General features: G+C 42.4%; 1 protein-coding gene across 1 annotated transcript in view; it reads right to left on the bottom strand.

Annotated features, from left to right (window-relative positions):
- The window catches only part of ADAMTS2 (ADAM metallopeptidase with thrombospondin type 1 motif 2), a 175,022-nt gene that overhangs the window by 56,896 nt on the left and 90,203 nt on the right, over positions 1-27,923 (bottom strand). Inside the window, exon 4 of the mRNA XM_058848948.1 lies at positions 2,916-3,118. Within this exon, the coding sequence (XP_058704931.1) occupies positions 2,916-3,118 (203 nt within the window). The remainder of the gene's footprint in view (positions 1-2,915; positions 3,119-27,923) is intronic.

Below are 27,923 nucleotides of genomic sequence, written 5' to 3'. Positions count from 1 at the left end.
AGATAGCCAGGACACCCAGCCCCTGTTTTTTCTCACTTCATGGCTTTTAGGTGTGGACTGTAACACATCACTTAAGCTGCACAAAACAGATTTTACTGAATTTACAGTCATTGAACTGGGCTTGAAAAAAAAAAAATATTGTTTTGGTTGGGTTGGTGGTAGGGTTCCACCCAAGATCCCTGGGAAAAGTTAGTTAAGGACAACTGCTCATGCCATCACATACAAGGAGATCAAGCACAGTGGGAGAACCAGCCATGCTGGGAGTTGTTTCTGGGACAGTAATATCTTGCCCCAGGAGGGACAATTCACCTAGTATTTGTTTCATTTTTGGAACCTCAGAAATGGAACTATTTGATCACCTGTTTTATCTCCAGTAAATATCTTCACTATTATTTAATTTTGTTACCGTGCATTCTTGATTTTATGTTTACTAACTCGTTACCATACAAAGCTAATTGATTCTATGCCTTGTTACTACAGGAAGCTAATTGATTAGATCCTAAACCCAGCAGAGTACACACAATCTGATTGTTATGAGAGGATCTCCGATTAGATTTGAAAACACAGCTGGAATTGTTTGTAGCTGTCTCTCCTTTTTCAGTGGTCTTGGACCTACACATCTCATCAGAAACCCACTGCATACATGTGACCCCTAACAGCCAGGGACCCCAAGGCCTTTTATAGTGGGCTCATTTTCTAAATGAAAACCCCCAACTATTCAAAGAGGTAGAAGAGAGGGCAATGGGGGAGTCACTGTGAATCTCAGGAAAGGAGACCAAAGCCATGTTCCAGACAGAATTACACCTTGCACCCATCTAGCAGTGAGGGCAAGAGCTGGAGTTGCCCTGCTGAGGGGAAGGAGAGGTTCTGCATTGTGCTGTCCTTGGTACAATACAGGTCTCCAGCACTGCCATTTGCAGTAACAAACCCCTCTTGCCTCTCTGTGCTGGAGCTGGAAACAGGACTGGTCACCATCACTCACCCCTCTGCTGAAATACAGACTCTAGAAACCTGATGAGTTTTGAAAGAAAGAACAGGACAACACTGATGACTGCCAGCAACTATCCAGAGCCTTCCAAGAGGCCTTGGGGATTTCAAACAGCTCCTTGAATTTGGGCACAGGGCATGGGACACATCCTCAGTCCCCAAAAGACATGTTTCTACCTCAGAGCTCTCAACAGAACAATTGTTGCCTATGCCAAGAGCTGCCATGGCCTGTGGGGATGGTTACACAGGCTGCACTTTCTAAACCACTTGCAGAGACAGGCTGCTGAAGAGTTGTTATTTCTTGCAATTTGTGTCTTGGATGGTTTACTAAAATTAGGAAAAGGTATATTCCAGAGCTGGAACTTTTATGGCTTCTTTACCATTACTGTATATTTTAATTCTTTAAAATAGATTTAAGTGACATGATAAGTAAAGAGTCCTGTTTAATCTATTTTGGCCTGTTTGCCACATTCCTGGTTTGGCCTGTTTGACTTGTTAATTCAGAGATGCATAAAACCATCTGTTTCACTGTAGACTTTGTTTTAAGCCTCAGAGAAAACAAACCACACAAATAAATGAAATTCACTATGTCATTTCTGTTAGAATATATGCATTTACAGCCATCAGAGCAGACATCAAGTACCCCATAAATCTAATGTCAAGACAGGTTTTTAACTATTTACAATGCTGTTATAAAAAGTCATAACTGAATTTATATCACACACGGGATTTTCTAAAATTGTATTCCACCTCTCATTTAAAATGAAAAACAGTGATATTCTGCACATTGCTAAAAGAATGTAATAAAGAAAGCAAAGAATAAATACCAAGCTTCATAATTAAAAAAATATATCTTGGAAAAACTACATTGCAGACAATCTACCTAATACCCTGGATTTCTGCTCAGTGGTTTGCAAAGTGAAAGGAGTCATCTACAGGCTCATCCTCTTGACAAGACTGTAAACTTCAGCAGTCAGACTCCATTTGTCAAAAACAGAGCAGACCTACAATTTTTTACTCAACACTATTTTACTAAGAACACACATTCACTGAGGCCAAAGCTTTTTCAGAAGTATGTTTTATTGAGAAAATACTCCTGTTCCAGATGAGAAGAACCAGGAAGAAAGTCATCCCTAAATAAGTTGTCTATGAGGGGGCTACCTACCACTTACTTCTATTTCTTTAGCAAAAGAATAAAATATATTTTCATCTGTACTAGGGATGATTTTTTAAGTCTTCATTCCTTTCCAAAAAGTAGTGTCCCTCCTTACTGTCTGGGGTACTAGAGGGCTACTGCATTGATATTTAGAAATAAAAAGTGATTCTTTTAAACATAATATTCCCTAGTGTCTCCTTTCATCACTCCTACACTGCATAGTCTGTTGCACAGACTATGGTTCTGAAGATTAAATATTTAACTAAGGAAATCTAAAGATGTCAGTCATGGAGTAAATATTAAATCAATTTAAGATAGCTCAGTGTTACACTGCATAACATTTTACTGCAATGTGAAGAAGGATCAGGGAGGTGGCCCGGGACCTAAAGTTGAGAAATCAGAGAATTTTGCAGAGTAGTTTTAAAAATGTAAAAGCCAATTGTAATTTCTGTTAGAACCTTATTTGAAGACAGTTCTCCAAACCTGCTCCTCAGCAGGACGCTTAGGTTAAGGGAACATACAGCTAAAGCATAAGGACTTCCAAAAACCTGAGCCCCTGACCTTGTGTCCCCACCCACCAAAGCACATAAGCAGGACTTTGAACATTTTAACAGTCCCACACTCAGCTTCTGTCTTGTGGCTTGGATTTCCCTCCTATTTTATCTCCTACCACGAGAAAAATCTGTTACGTCTTATTCAAACGGCTTACCCAACCTACATTCCCAGGCCTTTCAGAGCCTTCCCACAGGGCAGCTGGCAGGGCTGTACTCACAATGTTCATCAAGGTCAGCAGGTACTTCTGAACATGTTCTTTCCCATGGAACTGAACAACTGAGTCATCAACCCCCAGGAGGACTTCGATGTTGTAATCATCCTCTGTGGCGTGCCTTCGACGGCGCTGCCTCGATCTCTGCACCTGCTCCTCGACAAGGCCCAGCGCGCTGTCGAGATTGTCCAAACCAGTGAGGTTGGAGCCTGAAATCAAACAGACAAACGAGTTACCAGGAGGAGAGGTTCAGGTTTCAGCTCAGATAAATCTGAAGCAGCAGCATTTGTTACGTTCTGAGTGTTATATAACAGCGTTAGTTTCACTAAATGTCAATTAAAAATGACCTAAATGAGAGAGAAATATGACCCAAAATGCTTTTACTTTGTGAAGTAAAAGCAGTACTTTCTACTAAGTAACACTGCATAATAAATACAGGCCCAAAAGAGCAGCAAGTTATACCAGTGTCTTGATGAGAAGAATAGAGCTGTTTGCAGTAAAAAACTTGTTGCTTAAAAGTACTTCTATCAGAAATACACTGTCCAGGGATCCTGTGCTCAGGGTAGCCTTTATTTGGAACAATTAAAGATAGACACATACCTGATCTTACTGCCCACAGACTCCTATTTCAAGCTAAGTTGCCAGTGCAGCCTTTTGCTCTCCACCAAAGCAAAGCACATCTTTTAGTACCACCAAACCAGTCCCCCCAGCCTCAACCCTTTACCTCCTTTCCTAGTTACACATGTGCAATCCAACAGCACTGACATGGATCCTATTTATCATTACAGCTCAGCACCACATTTGAGATATGATATTAATTATTTTATAGCTAAGCCCACAATTTTTTAGCAGCTTTTCACCCTTCATTCCAAATTTTCCATGTCACTTTGCATTACTGCACGTCAAAGACCAGCCCACCAGGCACAACAGTTGTCTCCTTCATTACTAATGATTTCTAACAGTTCCTGTGATATGAAAAACATGTTCCCTGACAGGATGGACATGCTTAATGTGGATGGACACTTACCTACTAAAAATTAACATAAAAATATGGAATCTTGACATTTCATCCTGCAGAATAACAATAATCAGCATTCATATCATTATTGCCATTTGCATTAAAAGAGACTGGAATCACCACCAAGAACCTCTTGATTTTAGCAAATGTCAGGAAAGACTCACTTAGAGAGGTCAGCAAAGGCGCAGAGAGGGCTGTGGGTTGGGTAAAGGTCCCAGTGCTTCATTCACAGAAATATAATGGGAAGCAAAGGAAGGAATCCCAAGCCATCACCTTCAAACCAGAAATGAGAAACAGCTCTTGGAAATGTTACAAAAGCGGATCCTCCTTTTCCATTTATTGAAGTTTTCACATCAAAAGTGGCTGCTTGGGAAGGGAATGAGTCACCAGATCACTGGGCTCATTACAAGAACATCTGTGCTCTTGCCTGAACTTCGCTGCCTCAGGCTGCTGTGTCAGCAGGTCCTGGGCAATGTGCAGCCTGAGCAGAGCCCTCTCAGCTCCCCACCGAGGTGACAACAGCACACAGACCTGCACAGCCTCTGGCTGCCAGGAGGGACACACACCAGGCATCCCCAATCCCCATGGAGCAATCCTTACTGCCCTGGGCCTCAGGCTGTGCCTTGTGTGGTGAGAAGCTGGTCTCTGTTCTCCTTGAAGAGACCTCCAGGCAAAGGACAGCCCTTGCAAGACACAGCATCCTGGCAGTTTCCAGCAAGCTTCAAGGACATGCTTGTCCTGAGATCCAGAGCTGCAGGGATCTCCTCTGCACTGTGCTGGCAGGGCTCCCCTTGCTCAGTGCACAAAGACAAGGTCCCACGTGATGGTCCAACATCCCCATGGAGCCCCAATGTCCTTCTCCCCAAACAGCAGCATTTAATGTAGCTAACAAGCACAACCACCACCTTCTCATTGCCAGTCTCAGGGCTCCCAGCAGCTTCTGCTCCTGGGGCCACAAGCTTTTAAAATTAGTCTGGTCAGAATCCACGATTGAGCATGAGAATTCATTCTTCACGCAGAGCCCAGGTGTCACTCCCAGGTGTACCATGGAGGGTGGATGAACCTGGCCTGGCAGCACTGGAGGCAGCTCTATCGGGCTCCAGACCTGCCAAGCAGCCAGTTCCAGCCCAGCCTCATGGCTTACTCCACCAGGAAACCTTCAGTGATAAAACTTCCTTGCTCATGCTCTGAAGTAATGACCAAGCCCTCACAGTGGAGACTCGATATGGGACCATGGGGCAATCATATATTCACGATCTATAAGACAAATCACAGTTACTGTAAAATATGACCATAAATCTTAAGAGCTCTGTAGAAAAGCAAGTCTAGGCTGGCAGGGGCTGCAGGTCATGTTTTCTCTCTGCTGTGCATAAAAAGCTAAAGCAATCAGCAGCAAGGCAAAGCTATCAGAGCTGCTACTGCAGAACAGCAGTGCTGGGCAGGGAGACAGCCTGAGCCGTGCACTGAGGTTGTGGACAGGAAGCTCTGCTGGCTGGGGGGCTGTTATTTGGGTGGGTGATTGGCTGTCAAGGTATCTTGAGCTTTTGTACTTTCATCTCTCTCCCTTATGTGTCAAACTAACTCCTGGCACGGCACCTTTATTCCTGCTGTGAGTAAATCAGCCAGAGGCAAAATGTGATCCTACCATCCTGCAGCGAAAACTGCCTGTCCTCCCTCTTTGCTGCTCACTTCATCACTGTCACACTCTAGTCCCTACAGTCCTGCCAACTCCTGGGAACTTATCAGGAGGTTCCCTGGAAGTCATCTCACTGCCAGTAAGTGCCAACCAGACACTTTAAATTTTCTTGGGAGCATAAAAATTCCACACATACACAATTACCTTCACCCCTCAACTCTTCCCCTCAGGACAACACAGCCAGTGCTGGGCACTGGTACCTCTGAGGCACCAACCCCATGTGCTTCCCAGCAGAGGGAAAGCCACAGTGGCTCCAGCTGGTGCTGGAACCATCCCAAGACCAGAAACACAGCTCAAAACATTTACAACAGTAGCTGCAAGATTGCTGGTTCATATCCCAACTTCCCACCCAGTGCTCTTCCCCAGAGGCTGGACAGGCAGGGATGCCTCCACACACGCCTGACCACAAACCCCACAGAGTCCTCCTACAGCGCTGCTCTGCCTCTCAGGCTCTTGGATGATGAATTGCTGGATTTGCTGGACCATGAGACGTTATTCCCATGTTGGATTTCCTCCTAAATGGCATCCAAGTGAAATTAATACCCGTATCTCAGCAAAAAGGAAGAGAAACAAAGTTCCATATGTAGTAAACAAGAAATTTGTGGTGTTTTGGCATCTCAACTTTCCTTAGTTAACATCAGTAACTTTGCTGTATCATTGTACTGCTAACAGTGTGCTAGAAAAGCTCAAGAGAAAGCACAAAGAACTAAATAAGACACCAAACTCCTCCTTCACATTTTCCACATTACATTCCTTCTGATCACCCCTGCACTTTGCACAGTAATATCACAAAAGTAATCTCAAACTACACTGTTTTACTAAATCATCCCAAGACCTCTCCATCAGATGTCAATTTTCAGCAACTTTTGCCAAATCAGCCACTAATTATTCGTGCCAACTTTGTTCTCCATCTCCCAAGAGCAGACACTTGTGATTTGCTGAGCCTCACAACAACCTGTGTTGAAACCCTCTCAGTCCTCCTAGGAAAAATTCACATTTGTGAAAATGAACCACCACAGACAAGCTTCTTTTGCTGCTCATTCAGAATAAATCAAATGACAGCAGCACTCTAATGGCTCAACCAAAAATCCCCCCAAACCCCTTCTTTTTTTCCAAAGCCAGCTAAAAACTCAGTGATATTTCAGTAATTTTCTCCTACCACTGCAGACCATCTTCCAGAGAAGGAAAAAAAGTGCCCAAATTGTCAAATAGTGCTGCTTTTGCACATATTCAGAAGAATTCTCCATCTGCAACAGTTTGGGATGACACCACCTTATTTTCTGGGAATTTTTGCCTTGCTCATGAATGTTTGATATCATGTTCTTTATGGAAACCCAATTACATGACATCTCCTGATTCTGCCTCACCCATCATGGCAGGCAAAGCTCAAACAGATGCTCTGAGTTACTGAAGCATGAATACATTGCCTGCCATAAAAACTTCTTCTCTCTGTGTTTTCTGTCACTCCCTTTAGGACATCCACCAAATCCACAGTTGCTGGCTCATAATCTTGTTTCATTTTTTTCATGACCCCTTTCAAAAGGCTCAGGAAAATACAGCTGCATCTACAGTCCTTATGAAACAACTGGACTTTAACAGTACCGGCCTTAGGGTTCCCCAGTCTCACAGCAGCAATACTGTCCTAATAAAGCAGTTTCTAATATTTTATCTCCTCTTTCTGGTAGGGAGAAGGGAACTTTCTGGCAAGCCCAGAGCAGAGACCAGGATGAGCAGCTGGGAGACTGAACTGTGTGTCATGTTCACAGCCATCATCTGCGGCTTGTCAGCACAGCAACGAGCTGGAATTTCATTTCAAACCTGAGTGTGCAGCATTCAGACCAGCCAGCCACCATTGAAATGCAGCTGGTTTGCTTTTGTGGACACTTCATCTGTCAGCGTGGGAGCAGACGAACGCCTGAGCTGACTGCTGAGCACCTTCTCTGCAGCCACACGAGGATCAGCACTTCTGATCTGCTGCTTTGCTACTCATCTCCATTCCTGGGACACGTTGCTGAAGGAACTCCCAGCTTCCCATTCCTTGCTGCAAACCACCAGCTTTTGTGCTGTTGTTTTTATATTTTTCACCCTGGTGACTCAGGCTGAGCACTGTGAAGCACGGCTGTAACCCGCTCTGCTGTGGTGGCAAATACATCTGTGACAGCCCAGGAGCCTGGGGCAGCCAGCCCTGCTCTGCTGCACCACAGCTGGTGGCAGTGCCACTCCAGGCCTGGGACTACAATCCCAGAGCAGGCATGGGCCCATCCATCCCTCAGTGCCACAAATGCTGGAGGCACAGGCTGCATGGTAGGGAAGCAGATGCAGGCAGGGTGGACTTGCTCGAGTACATCTGCAACTCTGGAAGAGCATCAAACCCTGCTGACAGCTTGACAGGGAACTGCTCTTTTGGAAATTGCACCTTAAATCATGAGCCATCTTTCTGCAGCGCTCCCTGCCACTTGGATCCTGTGGGCTCCTCTTGTGTCAGTCCTCTGCAATCAACTGACCCCCTAATTAGCCTCCAATTAGCCTGTTCATGCATTCTTCCAAAACCCTCATTTGTTTTCCATGGTAGATTGAAGCCCGACCCATGGAGGTTGGAGTCAACAATGAACTGTCATCAAACCTTGGATTTTATCCCCTAGTGATTTACTCTCCCATTTACAAGTTCCTCCATTTGGAATTTTGCTTTTCATTACAGTAGCAGCACAACCATGTTGTGTTATGCTCATTTCTTAATCAGTAATTTCTCTGATTTTCAATGTCTTTAAAAACTTATTTCTGCTGGTTTTACAGCCATGCTCACCTTCCTCTGCTCTCTGCTTTGTTTTCCAAATGTCCTCTACTTGTCTTTCTTCTCCCTCCTAACCATCCTGCTCAGCTACATTGGTGTTTCATAATTTATAAATCCCTTTCCCATACTACAGTCTGAATTTGGACCCTTCTGCTATAGATCACTCATAAGAAAACTGGGTAAAGCCAGGAGGGAATTAAAATGGGAGAGAGCTTCTGTGAGGTGAAAGCAAATTGAAAAGAGCCTAAATAAGAGGATATCCACAGAGTGCACTGGGTACATGATACCAAGTCAGCTCTGTTTAAAAGGCATCTCCAGGAGGACAGTGCCCCAACACAACTTTAACTTGGAGCTCAATTTTCATGTGATTCTTGTGATTTCTTGAATCACAGGTTAACAATGGCTGCTACTCGGTAAATCCTTAACCAAGAGCAATCACTGCAGCAGAATTCTCTTGAGGAGTGGGATCAATTTCCTCCTCTCACACATTTCTACATAAACCAAAAGTAAGACCACACTAGTAAACCAAGGACTGGGGATGGACCAGGCATCCTCTCCAACTTCACAAATCGTTGTCCTGCCCTGATGTACAAAGAAGCAGCCGTTTAAAAGGAATCTTTTATGATCTCATTACAAGATCCCTGCCTCTAAGTTATGGTAATGCTGTTTCTGGTCAAATCATATTTTTACACAGTCTGCTCCCCCTTTCCTCTGGCCAGGGGGAGTTTGCCACAGCTGTTGGGGCAGGTTGGGCTGGGCTCTCCAAAAATAGGTCTCAGGCTCCAGTTGCATGAAGGCCAGTTGAATTCCTGCTGGAATTCTGGTCCTGGCATTTGAAATCAGGAGTTCAAATTATTTAACAGTATTTCATATAGAGAGCAATTGTTGTAAACTGTTCTCCTCCATTTGCAGAGTGAATGCACTTTCTTGCAAACACACAGGCACAAGCCATTGTTCCTTTTGTTTCTTGTCACCTTTACAACAGCACAGTGACTTTGAAACTTGGGACATGCTCAAGTGCCTGCCTGAATCATAAAATCACAAAATGTTTGGGGTTGGAAGGGACCCTAAAGGTCATCCAATTCCAACCCCTTTCATGGGCAGGATCACTTTCCACTAGCCCAGGCTGCTCCAGAGTGGCCTTGCACACCTCCAGGGATGGGGCAGCCACAGCTTCTCTGGGCAACCTGTGCCAGGGCTTCACCACCCTCACAAAGAAGATTTTTATCTTAATATGCAATGTAAACCTAGATCAGAGAATCAGGGTTGTAAAGAAAAACAAAGATGAACCTACCAAAGTTGAAAAATAGAGAATCTTAAAAAAAAAAAGAAAAAAGAAAAAAAGTAAAGTCTTTCCAAAGGATAAACCAATTAGTGCAGTGAAAACGGACAGGTGGACACAGTAGCAAGTGGCCAGGCCAGAGGCACTAAGAACAACCACAGCCAGGTGTTGCCAGGGAGATCTTCTCTGGCATACCACAACAAAGAGAAAAGACACCACAATACTAAAAAGAGAAGCTAAAAACTAAATTGATCTCATCAGGGCCAGAGTCACATAAAGAATAACATAAAGATGAGAGATAATTGCACTGTTAGAAGATTAAGTAAGAGCAAGGTAATAGAATACCCCTGGCTAAAACTTTTTTATAATGGTGAAACATGGTGTGTTAAAACTTTAACTTTTGTCTTACAACATAATAGTCAAAAAGAGGAAATGAAAGAAATGGCAAACCAGCCAGGAAACCAGTCTGTATGACCTGGTTGAAATGGAGCTCTCTGAGAACTGAACACAAAATTTTTCCAACAGCGAAACTTATCCTTTGGAAAATTTTCAGCTATCAGCCTTACTACTGCAAACACAGGTTCACAATTTAGCACCAAATAGTGCACGAGCAAGATGTCCAAACTCAGTGCTTAAAAGTAAGCTCCAAAAGGGGTATAGAAAGCTACTCTAGAAAATTAATTTAGAGTCCAAATTCTAAGTGTCACTGACTTAATTGATTGCATCTGAGAAGTGTTATCTGGGAAATATTTTGGCAAGTCATTGTAAGCTGGCCTGTACTGCAGAGCCTGTGACTTGCAAAACAAGGTGCCTGATTCACCAAAGTTCCCCACTGCAGGAGCCAACATCTGGCCTGGGATGAGGGCTCCATGCTCCCCCCAAGCCTTGGAGTGCTCATTGTGCCTGGGCAAAGCAGAGCTACAAAGGGAGCTCAACGCGCTCCGTCTCATTTGCAGCTAATGCATAATTAATTAAACTGCAGAGTTCACAGGCACTGGGCACGGAGCCACAGCTCCACAGAGTTCTACCAGCCCCAAACACCCCACCTGAAGTCCCAAAGGCAAAGGATCAGGAGCTGACCACAACTGGCTTTTCCTGACCAGGCTCTAACGAAGTGTTTGTGGGCTGTTTGTGTCCAAGTCTGCCACCAAGATACTCAGATGTCCAATCCATATTCCAAGCATGATTAAATTACAGCAAATTAGCACATTAAGTAAGCTGCCAAGCTGACCCCCTGGCTTTGTAGGTGGCATGTCTAACAATCCCACTTGCATTTTTAACAGAATGAAATGCCAAGCCGTGGTACAGGACCTGAATAACAACAGATTACATGGGATGGCAAGCTGTCTTTCCATAAGCCAATTATTCTGCAAGAAAGGGAAATGAAGTTTAATTACAGTTCAGGAAAATAACATTAAAAAACACACAGGTAACAGAAGTCAAATTCCTAGCCAGGGCAGGAGGGTGAGATGAGGGAGAAAAGGCAAAGAAAGACACGAAATAACCATACATCATTGGAAACATTACTGAAAAATAATGACTGAAGCAAATATATATCTTTCCTATACTTTTTAGCCATAACCCCAAATCTTGTCTTTGGGTAACATTTCAAAGTAGAATCATTCCATCCTTTTAGAAGGATGCATTAGCACTTTTCTCGGTTATAAAGTCTCATAAAGTTGTAAATTATACAATTGAACGTTCTCAATGTCAAGTAGAATATAAAATTCATCAGCTTAAACAACGTACAGCAAAAATGACAATGCAAACAGCTCCTGTTTCCTACATAATCATAATGATCTTTTAATTAGACAAAGTAAACTGTCTGCTCATTTCACCTTGTGAAGAAAAGTATAGGAAGAAATCTTCCCAAATTCTAAGGTGAAAAATGTCTGCATTTTACAATATCAGTGAGTTCAACAGGCTTCTTGTGCATCTCAAAAAATTTTACCATAAATCAGCAGTGAGACAGACAAAAAAAAAAGGTTAAATTGAGTATTACAAGAAGAAAACCTCATCTGTCTAGGCTGAGCAAAGGCAGGGCAATACACGATGCCTTGGCTACTTGTGCTGGCAGGATTTAAAATTGAGGAAGAAGGAGTTATAATTTTACCTATGTTTTGGAAATACCCTTGTTGCTAAATCTGCTTGGACCTTCTGCAGAAATAAATGCAGCTGCAATTGATTAGAGACTGCAGGAAAGACAAAACTAACTTGGAGGATGCAGAAATTTCTTAAACTTCAAAATGACAGTAAAAAACCCTGAAAGAGAGAATCAGTCTCTGCTCCAGTGAAAGCACATGAGGTTTAGTCCCAAGGCATTTCAAAATCAAGGGCAAAGGCTTCTTTTGTTATTTGTACAAGAGCTCTGAATCTGTCAGGCCCTACAAAAGGCAAACTGTGAAATGCTGCCCTTCTATTGTGGTGGGTGGGTGGGAGATGGGTCCTGGCAGTGACAGAAGAGAAGAGATGCTTTAAATGGGCAGTCCTCTTCATGAGCATCGACTGGGGCTGGGGAGAGGGGCAAGGAGGGTAGGGAGGAAGGAAAGAAGATGAATGGGTGTGAGGATAACAAAATCCTCTGGGGAAAAGACAAATTTACAGGCAGAAGTTGTGAGGACTCAAATGCAAAAGAGGAAAGTGAAAAGAGAAGAAATCACAGTTGGTTTTCCTGCTGCAGTTCTCCACTGGCCCTAAGAAAGCAAAGCCAGGGCTTCCTCCCACATCCCACTCCCCATCCCTGAAAGCTGTGTCCTGGCAACAGCCCCTGAGCTTCAGGGAACACAGGGACAAATGCCAAGGTTTGCCAGGCAAACCATCTCCCCAGCACCTGCAGGGAGGGCTTTAATGTTCCTTGCTCAAGATAAATTTAGCATTAATATCTGGGAGCTTTAGAAGGATTAGAACAGGTCAACATGCATTTATTTAGTTTTCTGGCAGGTCCAAAAATTTTTAAATCCTTTCAGGTCAAATGGACTTGAATACTGAACTTTTTTTAAAGTGAACAAAACAAACAAAAGAATTTCAGTTCATCTGAAGTCAAGTTTTACTCATTCGATATGTAATCAAGCTCTTCAAGTCTCAGTGCAGAGAATCATATAAAATTGTAAGATATCTCAAGGGAAAGAAGGGAGATGGGTTGTTTGGAATGCACTGCCATGAAAGCCCTCTGCATTTTCAGGATTTTTCCTTCTTTATTGATGTGAAGTTCAGTGAAAAATTCAGGACTTTTTATCACCAATAAAAAATTTCACCCAACTCAACTGTAAGTGCCAAGACTAAAAGGAGTTTCCATTTCCTCTTCCCACCATCTACCCCTCTTCCTCCAAAGGAGCGATCATCATTTCAGGACCTCTCTATTTTTGTAGGGTTATTCACATATTACTGATAAACAAGCTGTACTCAGCATTGACTGGCTTGTCCTTCAAATTGGCTTCTAGCCTAATCAAACTCAGGTCATTTTTCTACTAAATGAGATGTAGTTGGTAGGATGTAGTGCTCCTTGGCAGGCAGCAGACAACTCTCCTATAGGGACAAATCAGACCCACCTCAAAATAAAAGCCTTTCAAGAATTAGGTAGCAAGGAATTTATCTCCTCAATTAAAGATATCATCTTTGTGCAAATAAGGCTTAAAGTGCTCAGAAACTGTATTTGTATTCCCTTTGCAGAGTGCTGTAAAATTGCTTTAATAGTAATGACCGCTCTGCTCTTCCTACAGAGAATGAAATCAGACTTTGAAAAGCAAATGCACAATGCACAGTAAGAGCTGTGAAGCCTCTTACTTATATGTATACACATATATATATATATACTTACATGTAATAAGGCTAAAATAAGAGAACTCTGTATTTTAACAAGGTACAAAGGTGACTGGAGGGCTGATGGATGAACAACTCTCTTGATAGCTAAGATTTCTATTAGAAATGGTTTTAAGTCAAAGATTAGAAAACTATCAGAAACAACAGAAAATTGAGATATTATGTTTTTTTAAAACTAAATTAAATTATCTTTAAATGGTTTTAACCCAACTGGAAGCTAAGAGGACTAGACAAGTCAATGGATGTTAGGGAAACAGTGGATGCTATTAAGGATAAAAGTAGACAGCTGTTCCAAAATTCCAAGTAGTTTCTGCCTCTGGAACTGGAACAGTATTTAAAGACCATTTAGCCTCTAGCCTGTTATTTTTGCATAGTAACAAATGGAAATGTTAAAGCCAACACCAAAGAAAAAAACGCTTTCAAAATGCCTTAAAAAACAGTTGCTAAAGTAACCAAGAAGTTAACTGAGAGCAATGCTGACATACATGGTAAAAGCTTCCAGTAATTAACACATTCTCTCTAAAACTGGTAAAACCAGAGTCACTCCAGAGATGAGTTCCTGCAATGAATTATGGGTTTTATCCAAATACTGGAGTGGATTACTTGAACTCTATCCCATGTTTCCACCTAGTTAAGAACTGGCTAACCAAGCCACTCCCAGTTTACCTGATGGTAAAGACACCTGTGATCAGTTGAAGAACAGTCCCAGGGAAAAACAGAAATACAAAAACCTTCCACAAATCATCAGCTTTAACACCACAGTTTATGTTCCATTTTGGTAATCAAGAGGTAAAAATATGTCCATGAGTATATTCATCTTCTTTATCCTTCCAAAAACCTAAATGTTTAGGTAACAGATCATACAAACTCTTACAATATAAATTATTATTATATTATTATATTTATAAATTATTATAATTATATTGTGCTAATAGAAGTAGTAATGTGGTTCCCTCATTTGAAGTCAGAATAGACTCCATTGACTTTCAGTTCTTACTGAGCAAGAGAGTATTATTTCTTCAGTGTTTCGACATAGAAACCCTTTATATTTTCCCATTACTCCAAAAAGAAAAGTCTACAAAGATAAACAGCAAAGTTAACACTAACTGAACTTACTTTAAAGGAATAAAGTGACATTTGTAGCAAAGGGGAAGCAAGGCTGGAGGGAAAAATAATATTTTTTGGCAGCTGAAGAAGGCACATTTTGGGTGTCAGGGTCTGTCTCTTCAACAGATTATTGTTCCCCAAGAGCAACTTTCTACCTGTCTCCTCAGCAGCACAAGTCCCACAAATACAGTTTCCTTCAATTCACCTATTGTACCTGTTCAACCAGATCTGAGACCATAAATCAATGCTGAAAAAGAATGTTTTTGAAAGTCATACAAAACAGCATTTACTTGTCCAACAACAGTGCTATTCAGTTATGAAATAAGACATGAAAGTACCACAGTCAATAAAGACACCTCTTTGCTGTGGTGCCCTGGAAGCCCCCATGAGTCCTCAACAATTACTTTGGACTTGCAGGACTCTGAATGATCTTGTGCAGTGTGGGAGCTGGACATGTATTTATTGAAGCTGACACTAATCAATACCCATCACTTTCTCACTGGTTTCAACTTTATTAGAAAAATGATATCAACAGCTGCCCCTGTCCCAGCGAGCCTCAGAAGAAAGCTGAGGGTTGATGGCATGCAGCTGCTCTCCCTGCCTGGCTCTCCAGCCTCTCTTCCAGTGAGCTCCAGGCTCCTTTCAGTGCAAAGCTTTCCATTCGACCTTTCCTATATTTCTCTTAGGATCAGAGAATTTTAATGTATTACTTTTTCGCTCTTTTGAATCTATTTCTGGCTAATCTTCCCTAAAATTTCTGAAGCATTCGGAAAGGTTTCTTACATTCTGGTTTTAGTCCAAGGTGCCTTGGTTTCAAATGCTGCAGTGCAGCTGGGCAATTTGTACATTTTGCTGAATAACTGGTTCACCAAAAACAAAGTTATGATTGCTTTGAAATTATTTTCAAATCAAATCACAGGGGGTTTTAGGGATTAAAAAAAATAAATTAAATAATGGAGCAAGAACTCACATTTCATTTTGGTGAACATATATTCCACAATATGAAAGCGCCCAACCAGCTCAGGCTCAGGACACAGATTCATAGAATAGTTTTGGATGCAAAGAACTTTTAAATGTCATCTAGTTCAACCTCTCTGCAATGGGCAGAGGCATCATCAATTAGGATCAAGTTGCTCAAAACCTCATCCAGACTAACATTGAGTTGTTTCCAGGGTAGGACATCTGCCACTTCTCTGGGACACTCAACCTTGCCAGCACAGCAGTGTTCATCCCCCAGTGGCAGGAGCCAGCTCTGCCCTGTGAGGCTCCAAGCATGGAAAAATTAGTCCTTGCCTTAGGTCTTGAAGGTATAATGTGAATTAAAGGAGAGAGTTCACAGAAAGAGGCAAAGAGCTGCACCTTGCCAAAGGACCGGAGCCTCTGGGGATTCAACCTGGAGTATGAGGGAGATCCCCAGCCCTCCCTGTGAGAGCTTGATTGTTTTTCTCAGAGTCTGCCTTACTTAAAGCTTTTAGCTTTGACCTTGACTTCTTGACCATTTGAATTGACCATTAGATTGTTCTCCAACTTTAGCAATGGGAATTATCCTGGCTAAAAATCAGAAAACACCAATTCTGAGCAACCAGCTTGTAGAGGGAGGGGGAAGGGGGGAATTGTACCAAACAAACCCAACTGCAATGAAAAAAGTTACAATATGAAAAGAGGGGAAAAGAAGCAGCTTGTGAAGGGAAAAACCTTTTCAACATTTTTTATTTTTTTCCTCACAAAGTGAGAGTGTCAAACTGTGGTATTAAATTAGTGCAGTAACCACTGCCCATTGCACTGGGTTTTAGCTGTCTCTTCTGACCAAAGGCTGGCTCTGCCCAAGTGAGGTTTTTAATGTTTGGGGGAGATAAATATCCTTGGAAAATTCCAATGAAATTATGGTTTAAAAATTCATCTGGAAAGCCAAGCAATGCTGTTGGAAACAAAAGAGAACACCAGTGTTTGGATCACCTAAAGTACAAGGAAAGTCAGCAAAGAACAAATTGTCTGAAGCATTAACCTGCCAGGATTATATCTTAACGTCACAAATTTCAGATCCATTTGAAGTCTCACAACAGAGAAACTAAAGTAACTGATTGAACTTCCTTGTGAAAAGATTTTTAAAAACCCAAAACCTATAGAGTACAGCATGTGGTCTTGCCTATATGTCCCGAATTCACCCAGGGAAACCAACTCCTCTTCCAGAACCCCTCAGCTGCCATTAGTCAGGGAAAACAGAGGGTAAAAAAAAGTATTTTCTCATCCAGCTGCAAAAGCAGCTCCTGTCTCTTTGTTTCCCAGCCTTCCACCCCAGGATCTAGCTCAATCCAGACATCACTTACAGCTATCAACCTCAGCAAGGCCAAAACATACCCAGGGGCCTGTGAGCAACAACCTGCCCTGCTGGCATCAGAGCCTTAATTTCAACAGGGACACGTTTCCACCTCCTCTCTCCTTGCAACTCAGAATAACCTCCAGAAAACCAACCCCCTTCCCCAAAGACAAGTCATGGCAAAACCCTAACAGGTTCTGTAGATAACTGTCTGAGCAAGGAAAGGTTCATGCCAAAAAGCATCTGTGAGAGGAAGAAGGGTTTATGTTTGGAGAGAAGATTGCTCTGTTTGGCAAATACTTGTAGAGTGTGACCATGGAGCCAGAGGGTTTTGGGAAGAGACATTTTAATGTGCTTTCAAGTGCTGGACCACTGATGGAGACACCAGTGAAGAGCTGCAAGAAGTGAGGCTGACAGGGCCAAACTGAGCCATTTCATGTACATGGGACCACCACAGCTCAGCTGGCACCAGAACAGCCTTGTTCCTACCCCTGCCTTCCTGACACACATTAGCTTGGCACAATGCCCTTGTAAGTAATACCAACTCTCAGCTTTTGAAGTTTCCCCAGATTTATGGATGCATGGAAAACAAGACACCAAGACAAGAGCAGATGCTCCAGGAGCTTCCCAGTCCTTCCCCTTGTCACCTTGTGAGGAAAGGGAAAGAGGCTGGGAGGACACAGCCAGGGACTGAACTTGTAGCAGGGCAGGTAATGCAGGGCCAGCGCTTGCACCAGGCTCTGAGCTGCTGCATGGCACCACAGCTCGTGGTGCTGCTACAGCTCCTGCCAGATCTGCTCCCACTGGGAATCCTGCAGGGCAGGGAGTGCCCCTCATCACTGCTGCTATTTCCAGGACATTCATGGATAACCTTCACGAAAAGCAGCTGAGAGAAACGAGCCATTTTCTCCCCGGAGCCAAATCCTTTCCAAAACTTCTGCGAATCTCTTAACATGAAGCTACCACAGCTCCATAATTATGGATGTAGCAGAAGGAGTAGACAAGCTGAATTAGGCTTGCAATTGCATGTCTAATTTATGTACAACTGCAGCAATTATAGATGCAAATTAAATAACTGTGCAAAAAAATGGGTTTTATTAGCCATAACTAAAACCTAATAAAACTCAATAACTCATGCATATCTCTGTACTGAATATGCCTCTTTAGAATGTCAATTGGAAATGTGAGAAAAGGCCAGGATTTTCTATTTCCTAATCTGAACAAAAGAAAGAAAAAAAGTATGGACTGTCAGAGCATGTCTTTCTACCACAACAAAACAAACAGGAGACCTAATTGGCAATTTCAGAGCAACACATTGTTTTACAGGCAGCACTTCTGTACAGCTTTTAAACATATTATTTATAGTCAGACTTTCATGCCTGACATGGCTGAGAAAAGTCTCATCTAATAAAACCGTATGCTAAATATAATTCAGTTGCACAAGAGGCCCATTCTGACTGCCTGGCAGGTTGGAATTTAAAAGTTTAAGCTGAGGAACACTGTGCTTAACTTTGCAGCCCTTCCAAGATTTCGGAAGGTGGGGGCCTCTTAGCATCACATCAACTGGGTCCAGGGCTGTGAAAAGCCTCTCTGGATGCTTTAGTGCTGAAACCTCTCAAATCTTCTGTCATTCAGACTTAGCATGAGAGCTGTCATGTCTAAGGAGCCAGTGCTTACCTGTCAATTTGTTTGAAAGCAATAAAAAAATTGTTCCCATTAAATCACAGTTAATCTTCCTGCACAGTTCTTACACAATTCCCTGCTATGTGTGATTAAACCTACTCCAGATACATATATATATATAACACAAACACCTGGATAAAAGTTTATGTATACCACAGTGTGTTTGCACTGTTCATTTGCATCATTCCTTGTTTTGCAGGGGACAGGGGATTTTCCTGGCTGGCTGCATTACACACATGGAAGTTGGTCACTGGGAATAACCACCGGCCTCACCTTAGGAACCCAGGGGTGCTCCTGTACAGCCACCTTTACACTTCAGATAGAGCAGAGCATCAGTGCACAGCCACCTCCCACCTACAGCAGAGATAATTCCCACACACAACCATCCTTCCCCATCCAGCTGTAGGCAGAGGCTTAGAAAGGCTCAGCTCTCCCAGGGCACACATCCCAGGTGGGGTGGGATGTCCAGCTCCCTTCCCCAGGGCACTCTGGCAGCCACAGGCAGGGTCAGGAGGAGACACAAACCCCCAGCTCCTGGCAGGGATGGGCAGCACACACCAGGAGCGGAGCAGGCAGAGCCACAGTCCCTCGGTCCCCTCGTCCCCAGACTCCACTGAACGTGGCTCCCACCAACACCCTCTTCTCCCACAGATATCCGTGGACACTCTCCATGTCCTCAGCTGTTCCACTCCATGATGAATCACTTCCAACACAGCATCTTCTCCAGTGCACACAGCAACACAGGAGGCATTTAGCACAGATTAGCAGGAACATTCTTATTCATACTCTGCTTCCCAATGGACCTGGGCCAGGATTCAGTGTCCTATCAGTCATGAGCCTCTCCTGCCAGGCCACAGCATGGACACTCATTCTGGATGCAGAAACCGCCTTCAAAATTCAAATATACCACAAGCATTGACTTCCCCTTATCTCTTGTGGCAGTTATATCCTCAAACAACTCCAGCAAATTACTTAAACATGACTTCCCTTGCCTGAATGTCTGCCAGGTAGTCTTAATTAAACTGTGCATTCCCACATACACTCTCCACAACACCCTAAGGGAGGTTTCCAAGATTTCCTCATTTTGTGTATTCCCTTGAATCATCATTAAACAGCAATAATGATAAGCAAAATGAAAAAGACAAGAATAGTTTTGTATCTGCAGAAAGATAATGCACAAAAAATAACTAACTAGAAATCAGTAATTCGACAGGTCACCATGCCTCTCCCAAACACAGACCCTGAGATGCTGAGCACTTCCCTACAGCTACTGAAGCATAAAGTTTTCAAACCTCATGGTGATGAACATGGAGTAAAATCCATGTACAGGTTCAGATCAGGTCTTACCATAAGAAGGATAATCTAAGTTGCTAAAAGAGAAGAAAGACCAGAAATACTGATTTTTCTTATCATTCAAATAGGAGAAGAATTTACATGAAATCAGCTTTCTTAACCAAGAGATTCACATCAAAGGCATTGTCATTTGATAATTAATTTTTTATGCTGCAGTTCTAGATGCAGATGTTACAGATTCCATTAAAAGCTTTAAAAATCCCAACCCTCAGTGAGCCCAAACTGCACTCCCAAGCCTCGTCCCTCCTCTTAAATCAATGTTAGATCTGCAGGAGCATCCTGAGGCCACTGACTGCAAACAGCTCTGCAGCAGATCAAAGGGCAGGCTCAGCACAGCCAGCCTTGGCACTCCAAGCAAACACCTTCTCTTCGAGGTGAGCTGCTCTGGAAATGGAGATTTCATAACTGGGAACAGCCAAAGGACGGAGAATGAACCACACTCTCCAAACCTCCAGCTGACAGTGGGGCTGGAACACAACAGGAGCAGCATCCTGGGCCCCGGGACCCTGTGACAGAGTGTATGACATCCAGAGAAGGTGAGTAAGGTAATGTAAGGCACAGGTTTACTAATCCCATCGAGAAAAAAAATCAGTTTAAGGAGATTTAGGATTTACACTTATCCCATGCCTGATTTAAAAAGATATTTTAAGGTATCATGCATTTGTTTCTAGATGTATTTTGTAGCTGACCCATTTCTCTTCTTAATTAATTGGAGTTTTATTTTACTTCAGGATCAAGATAGATAAGGAAAAATGACCTGGGTTGCATCTGGACTGACGTAACAAGGTTACTTAAATTCTGAGTACGAGGCTGTTGTTGCTGCTGAGTGGAGGAGGAGAGAAATCACCTTGATTTTGTGACCCAAGCTTGACTTCACATAGGTCAGAAGAAATTCTCTATTTCCAACAGTACAATGAAATCTGGCAGCATTTCACATCAATGCATATGGAAGTCCACAATGTCATCTCTGCAAAGTCATCTTTCAGAAGAGAAGTACACAGCTGCACCATGCCATCAAAAATTCCCCCACTTCAACCTAGACCAGGTTATGTCAGGCACATAAAAACACAGCTGGGATTTTACAGTAGGAGCTGAATATTAAAAAAAATCCTAAAGAATAAAAAACCCCTCCCAACAACCTTTTAACTAAAAGCAATGTTTTAATAACTCAAGAAACTACCTCTTCCTCCACCTGCTGCTGATGGTCAGTGGGCTGAGGACACTGATATGAGGCAGAGGGTTATGATTTGGGAAAGGAGATGAAGCAAATGATGGGAAAATGGGAGCAGGAGAGTTACACACAAACTTCGTCAGCAAACTTTGCCTCCTTAAAACAGATAAAAATACCAGGGGATATAGAGCAGTGGGTCTAAGAGGAGGATAGTTACAGTCATTCACAGTGCTCCAGAGAACAGGAAACTCAGTCTGAGATAAATGATTTACACCACAGGAAATACACAGGTACATCCATTTCGGATTTGGACCTCGTATGTGCGAGTGGTGTGAAACCACAGCCAAGGCTTGCTATTGCCAGCCGTGGTTTGTGGGCTGTGCTTGCAGCACAGGGGCAGGATGCAGACTCACTGCAGCCAGCAGACCTGCTGGCATCGTCTGCCTGGGAGACATCATTTTCTTGCATTGCATACAGTGCATCTGTGTTAAAAATTAATGAAGACTCGGGTACAGCTATCAATAAAGATGACAAAAGTGAATACTGTGTGCAGGAGGTCTCTGTGAGGAGAAGAGTCACTTTCAGGCTCACAGGCAGAGCAGCACACACGGGTACTTTGCTAGTGCAGTGTCTCCAGGAGTCAGCACATCGCCAGATGCCATCGATCCCTGCCAGGTTATGCAAGGCCCAGAGCACCCTGCCTACAGAAACTTGACAAAGCAGAGATCCTTCTAGTACTTAACTTGAGATTTTGTTAAGATTCACTTAATCTGTCCTCTTAAAGTCCATTTTAAAAAGCAAAATTAATCAATAATTCCACCATTAAATTGCATTACTTTGCATAAGTAATTTGGGACAATACATTAGGTAAATGAATGAATAATCCTTGAAATCTACATTCAGTAGGACAACAGCTTTAACAGCAAATCTCTGCTGGAAGGAAAACCAGCTATTCAGATGGCTAAATCTACAAGGCAATTTAAGAAAATCAAAAAACAATCAGTTTCATATTGGAAGCAAGTGGATTAACTTTAACAGACACCAGCATAGCAATTTATAGTTATTACAATTTTTTTGACAGCATAAATCTCCAATTTCAGCAGCCAGAGTAGGTGAAGCTTTAAGAACAAAGAGCTCATTGATTCAATATGTCTGTGCAGTTTAATTCTGAGAAATCGATCATTGTGCATTTCCTCCAACACTTTTTTTTTGTAGCATCCTCCTAAAAAATTTATTATTATTGCTTATTGCTAAAATAGAAACGGTGATTCCACCACTCGCAGCCCTAGTAAATCACAGTTTAATGCTGCATGGCTGCCCTGCTTATATAAAGGGATAGCTCCGTTTATTATGAAAAAAATTGTTATTAAATGTTTCTGAGTTGTGTTTATAATTGGTGGTTATTATTTTAAGAAATCTGTTTTCTTTGACTATATTTCCCTTGCCCCACCTATGTCGTGTCAAGCTCTTGGAATCACCTCTAAGGGAAAGGGTCACTTTTGGTTTATGAAGTATCCCCAGGCAAGAGCCAGAAGCTATAAACATGAATTTTTCATTATATTAATTGTCCTAGTTTAACTATGCTACATGACTCTTCAAGATAACCGATACAGAATTTTAATTGTGTGTGAAATATTCAGTCTTCATAAGACTCCTTCCTAACCTTTTTTATACTGGAGGGAACTTCTGCCAACAAACACTGCCTCTTAGCTAATGCTCAACTTTCTCTGTAATTCAGTTTCCTGACCTTTTATTTTGACATTTTCACCTCATATATTAATTTCTGCCTGCACTGAATACTGCAGCATTATAATTACTTACATATAAACCTTTCATCACATCTTTCTTTGGATTTTGTTAGAAAATGTTGTATATCAAATAACAGCAAATTTCACGATAATCAGCTGGCCTTTCAGCAGAACAGGGAGATGGGAGCAGGAGGAGATGATCCCACCTAAGAGCTTTTGTGCCTCCAGGGCTGGGTCAGAAGACTCTTCTACTTTGAGAGGGCAACACAGAGCACCCAAAAGAGAAGAACCAACCTTTCCAGACCTCCCACAGGCCCTGTGAATGTGTCCTCAGCCTCGTCCTTGATCAGATTTAGGGCAGCAATAAATGAAGCAGGACACTGAGCACCCTCCCAAGCACATCCCAGGAACATCCACTGCCTCACACAACCTTCAGACAAGCTTGAGCATTACCCTTCTCATCCTGCTCCCTCCATTAATTACTGGTAATCTAAACTGCATTTTCCAGTGAGTTTATTACCCATTAAAAAAAATAAAAAAACACACCAAAAACCCGAAAAAGCAGGTTTTATTGCATATTTTTGTCTACAGCACATTCACACACCCCTGCAAACAGGTAAGGTGCAGTGGCACGCTGAAGCAGTCACATTCCAGAAGCGTCTTTCTCACCTGGTTTCCACACTAGAAACAAGGAAAGTGCAGAAGGCATGATTCAGGTGATCATCTTCAGCAAGATGGTGTCCATTGGACGTGACAGCTCCTAAATCCAGCCCAGTGACCCTCCTGAGGCTCTTCCACAGCACAGAGCAAACAGATCTTTGTGCCTCCCTGTGGGGGTCACACATCCCCAACAGAGCCTGCCCTGCCTCACCCCATGAGACAGGACCTGTCCAGCTGGCAGCAGGCACAGGGCTCAGCAGCTGTTCTCCAGGGTATTTCTGACTCTTCAGGATACAGATGTATCCAAACTGCCCGGGTGACTGCAATATCCCGCAGTGACCTCCACACATCTTTGTGGATTTCAGCCCTTCTCTATCTTGCTGGCTCCTCTTCCCAGCACAGTGTTTCAAGCATCTTACCAGGGACAGGCCAATGTTGGGATGACAACCCATGAAAAGGAAGAGCAGGATTTAATTTCTCAAAACCCCAGCCTCTTTTCTACTTCTGTTCCATCAGATATCACAAAAAGTGTTTAAATTCATTCCCCAGCAGCTGCCTTCAGAAAGTTTCTTGGATGTGACTGCTTTAAATACAATTCCAGACTTTTTCAGGTTTTTCATCTTTTAGTTGCACTGGAGGAATCACAGGGCCTTCACAGCTGTCACAAATTTTTGATACGTAGACAGAGGAGATTTTCAAATAACGTGTGCAAGCAGCACAGATGTTCTTGCATTGTTCTTCCAGCTCCCATTCAGCCAAGGCCCTTAGTTCTGTTATTTACCATGGAGACCAGTGAAAAACTAATCCAAATATGTGGGTGAATTGAAGTAACCTTGTCAATAGTTCTGAGAAGTGGGTATGTGCTCAGCTGAGCAAGGGAGACAGAAAACCATGCCAAAGCCATTTCAAACGTCATGCAGGGTGAGCTGCAGGCACACTGGAACTGTGCATTGGTGGAAAATCTTCACAATTCTGCTATCCAACCTTTTATTTTACTAGCTAATAAAGATATAATTCAAAATGTTTGCAGACAGGAACAGCTGGGTATCCTTAATGTAGAGGTCTAAGTCATCTTCTAGTATCCTGAACATTAAACAGACTGAGATGCTGGTGAGACACTTAATGTGCAGGATAAAATGGCACAACAGAGAAAAAGAAAGATGCAAGATTATATTTGTGCTACCATATATTAAATACATTTTCTGAAGCAGAAAAGAATTTAGGAGCAACACCACAGATGCTATTGGGCTGCTCAGCCTTTCCTATAATATTTCATATTTCTCTTCCCTTCCCTTACAAAGGTCCCATCTTGCATCAGAGAGTTTAGTGCCTGTTCAAACCTCCACTCCAAAATGTGAAAGTACATTTTCAGCTCCAGACAATAATGAGAGATTTTCCCACTGAAAGTGTCACAGTTTCATCCTAATCTTTTCAAGATAACCAAAATGCAACTAAGAATGTAAGCATTAATAAGCAGACATCATCTGTGCCAGAGATAATCCTGTCGCTGTGAGGACTGCTAGGTATTCATCCTGTATTTTTGCTTTCCAAGATCACCAGAGCAGTGTTTGTTAGTACACTTGGAGATCTCATTAGCTCAACCAACATGCAGCTTCATTGGTCTCAAAATCAAAAGAGAAGTCAGCCCAAAACCCCAACCACAGTTTTTGCTTCTGACTTGCTAGGAAGAAGCAGAGAGCTCACAATCATTGTCCCACTCTTTTTTAAATACCATTTCAAATCTCTCTGAGCAGATTATTTCAAAGCTTGATCCCAGCTCTCTGCAGAGTGATGCTCTTGTGGAACTCCTGTTAATGGGAAAAGAGCAGGCAGCACAATGGCTATTTATCAGAGCACATTGTAGGAGAGAAGTCTGTGCCCATAAAAGCACAGCCAGGTCCCTTGGGCCTGTCCAGACACCAGCACTGTTATTTAATCGCTGGAAGCTGGAGGAACATTCAGAATCCTGGAATTCAAGTCAGTAAATTGAACAAGTGAAGTTTCTTTCTTCTTTAACCCATTCCAAGGAATTTTCAGCAAAATTCTGAAACCCAGACAGTATGGATGCTTTATGCCCAGCACAACCAAATGGTAAGAAACTTTCCCAGGCTTGGCAAAGGGAGAATGAAGTGAGTTGTACAGGAGTTTGCTGTGTGTGTTCAGTGAGTACCTGCACAGTCTGGGGAATGTTTCAGATGGCTCCAGCCATGTTCCTGTGAAGGATACACTATGTCCTGCCTGAAGTTACACAAGCCAATCACTAAGATCAGCATCCTGCCCTGACAACATAGATCCAAACCTATTTTTTAATTTAAAATTTTAAGTTGAAAACAAAATAAAAACATTCTTCCTTTATATTTTTGTGTCTTTACTTGCTAAGATTTCTCTGGCTGTAATCTCAATGTTGGATATATCTCATTTTTGTTATTCCTAATTTAGGGATAATTTCATCATCTAAAATGTATCATATTTTTATATTACTGCCAATTGTAATTTCAATATATATAGTCATTTTTGGCAATAAGCTATTACCAATCAAAAATTACTCTGATTATTTTCTATCAAGGTTAGGAGTAACTGAAGGCAGATAAATTGGTGATAGGGAAAACAAAGGTTAAACTTATCAAACTTATATTGCAGAAAGATGCTGTCTGCATGGCTAATCAGACACTATTTAAAACCAGGGATATATCCTGTGCTATCCCAAACCCATATATTAACTAAAAAATGGCCCAGTAATAACATAAGGATTTTTTTTATTTAGTGTAGGAATGGCCCCCAGTTAAGTGCAGTAACAGAGATTGCATTCTGCAGAGAGGGTAATGAGCCTGGGGAGAGGCACACACAGAGCCAGCACCATAAAGTAAAACTGTCTGCAAGAAAGTTTGTTAATCTCTGCTATGGGACATTTCCATTAAAACATGTTTCGTAAAGCCACAAGTTCGTTCTGCCAAGCCCAGGCAGTGAGACCAACCCGTCAGCAAGCAGAGCCATGGAAGACCTCAGTCTCTGTTTAATGAGCATTTCAACAAAACTTGCATTTACCCAAAGACCAACAGCAATTCATGTTCTGCACCATTTCCCAAGCCAGGTACCTGGATCCAAACCTATGTGCCCACAAACTTTTCTTTAGTTTGCTATACAAGCAGGGGATAAATTCCTCTAAAGCCGGAATACTCATGGAGCAGTTAGAGCATTCCAAAAGCAACTGGATTTTATATTCATAATAATATTCAAAAACATATTTAACACTGACTTTATAGAAGGAGATAGCATAAATTTAAGAGTATAAATTGAGATAAGAATAAACAAGACCGAAGAGAAGGCTAAAGCCACTTATTACAAATACACAAAAGAAATATCACTACAACATATCAAAATGATAGATTACTTTTCTTTCAGCAGACCCCAAAGGTCAATTGATTTGAATGACTTGGGAAAAAAAGAACACATTAAGTCTGAAGCTGAAAATCCACTGCAGAGAACGTCTAGACAGCGAGTCTTGAATCTCACTCCTAAATCAACTGAGCTGCAGCTCAGCTGTCCCTGCCATGTTTTCATGCTGGCTGAGAGAAAAGTCTTGGTGAGGAGCAGTCCCCAAAGGCAGAAAGGTGAGCTCTGAGTGCCTGGGATGCTGCCCTGGGAGCAGGGGACAGCCCATCCCACTCTGCACAGAGGAGCTCTGTGTGAACAGCACTGGATCAGGGCGGGTTTTTAAGGAGTCAGAAATGTTCTGCCTGAGCTTCCAGGTGGATTTAACAACCACATCTGCAGAAGCAGCACCAGGAGCATCAGCCAAATTTTCAATCTACAGCTCTCAAACCATTTACAAAAGAGACTTTTATTGTTATACTGTGGTACAGAGAAGGAAAATGCAGCTCTGGGAAGGGAGGTGACTGATGGAGAGCAGACATTGCCCAGTGCCACCACATCCCACTTGCACCCCTTGCTCTGTGGAGGTGACCACCAGCTATTCTGCACCTTCAATAGCAGAAAATCTTCCAACTCTTGTTCTTTTCAGGCATACTCTGATAGCAGTCATAAGAAACCTCAACATCATCAGAAGTTCAGTGCCTGTTTTTCCCCATGGAAAAGAATATAAAACTCCTTTCACTAATTTCTGATTCTACTGTCTGTTCGGATCTCCTTCAAAGACTGAGCTACAGCATTGGGTTGTATTTTGTACACCAGAGGGTAAAAGCTGTAGATTGATTCACTTTGGGTGCTGTCTTCTTCAAACATAATTTATCAGACCCAGCTCACTACGAGGGATATTATGCAGGGGAGGAAGAGTGATAAATGTCATTAATGGATGGCCTGAGAACACACAGGATAGAGCAGCAGGATAATGAATAGTGGGGAACTCCTA

The sequence above is a fragment of the Poecile atricapillus genome, chromosome 13, assembly GCF_030490865.1.
Source record: "Poecile atricapillus isolate bPoeAtr1 chromosome 13, bPoeAtr1.hap1, whole genome shotgun sequence".
NCBI lineage: Eukaryota > Metazoa > Chordata > Aves > Passeriformes > Paridae > Poecile > Poecile atricapillus.
Note: the sequence above shows the minus strand (reverse complement) of the source record. Positions and strands in the feature narration are given on the sequence as shown.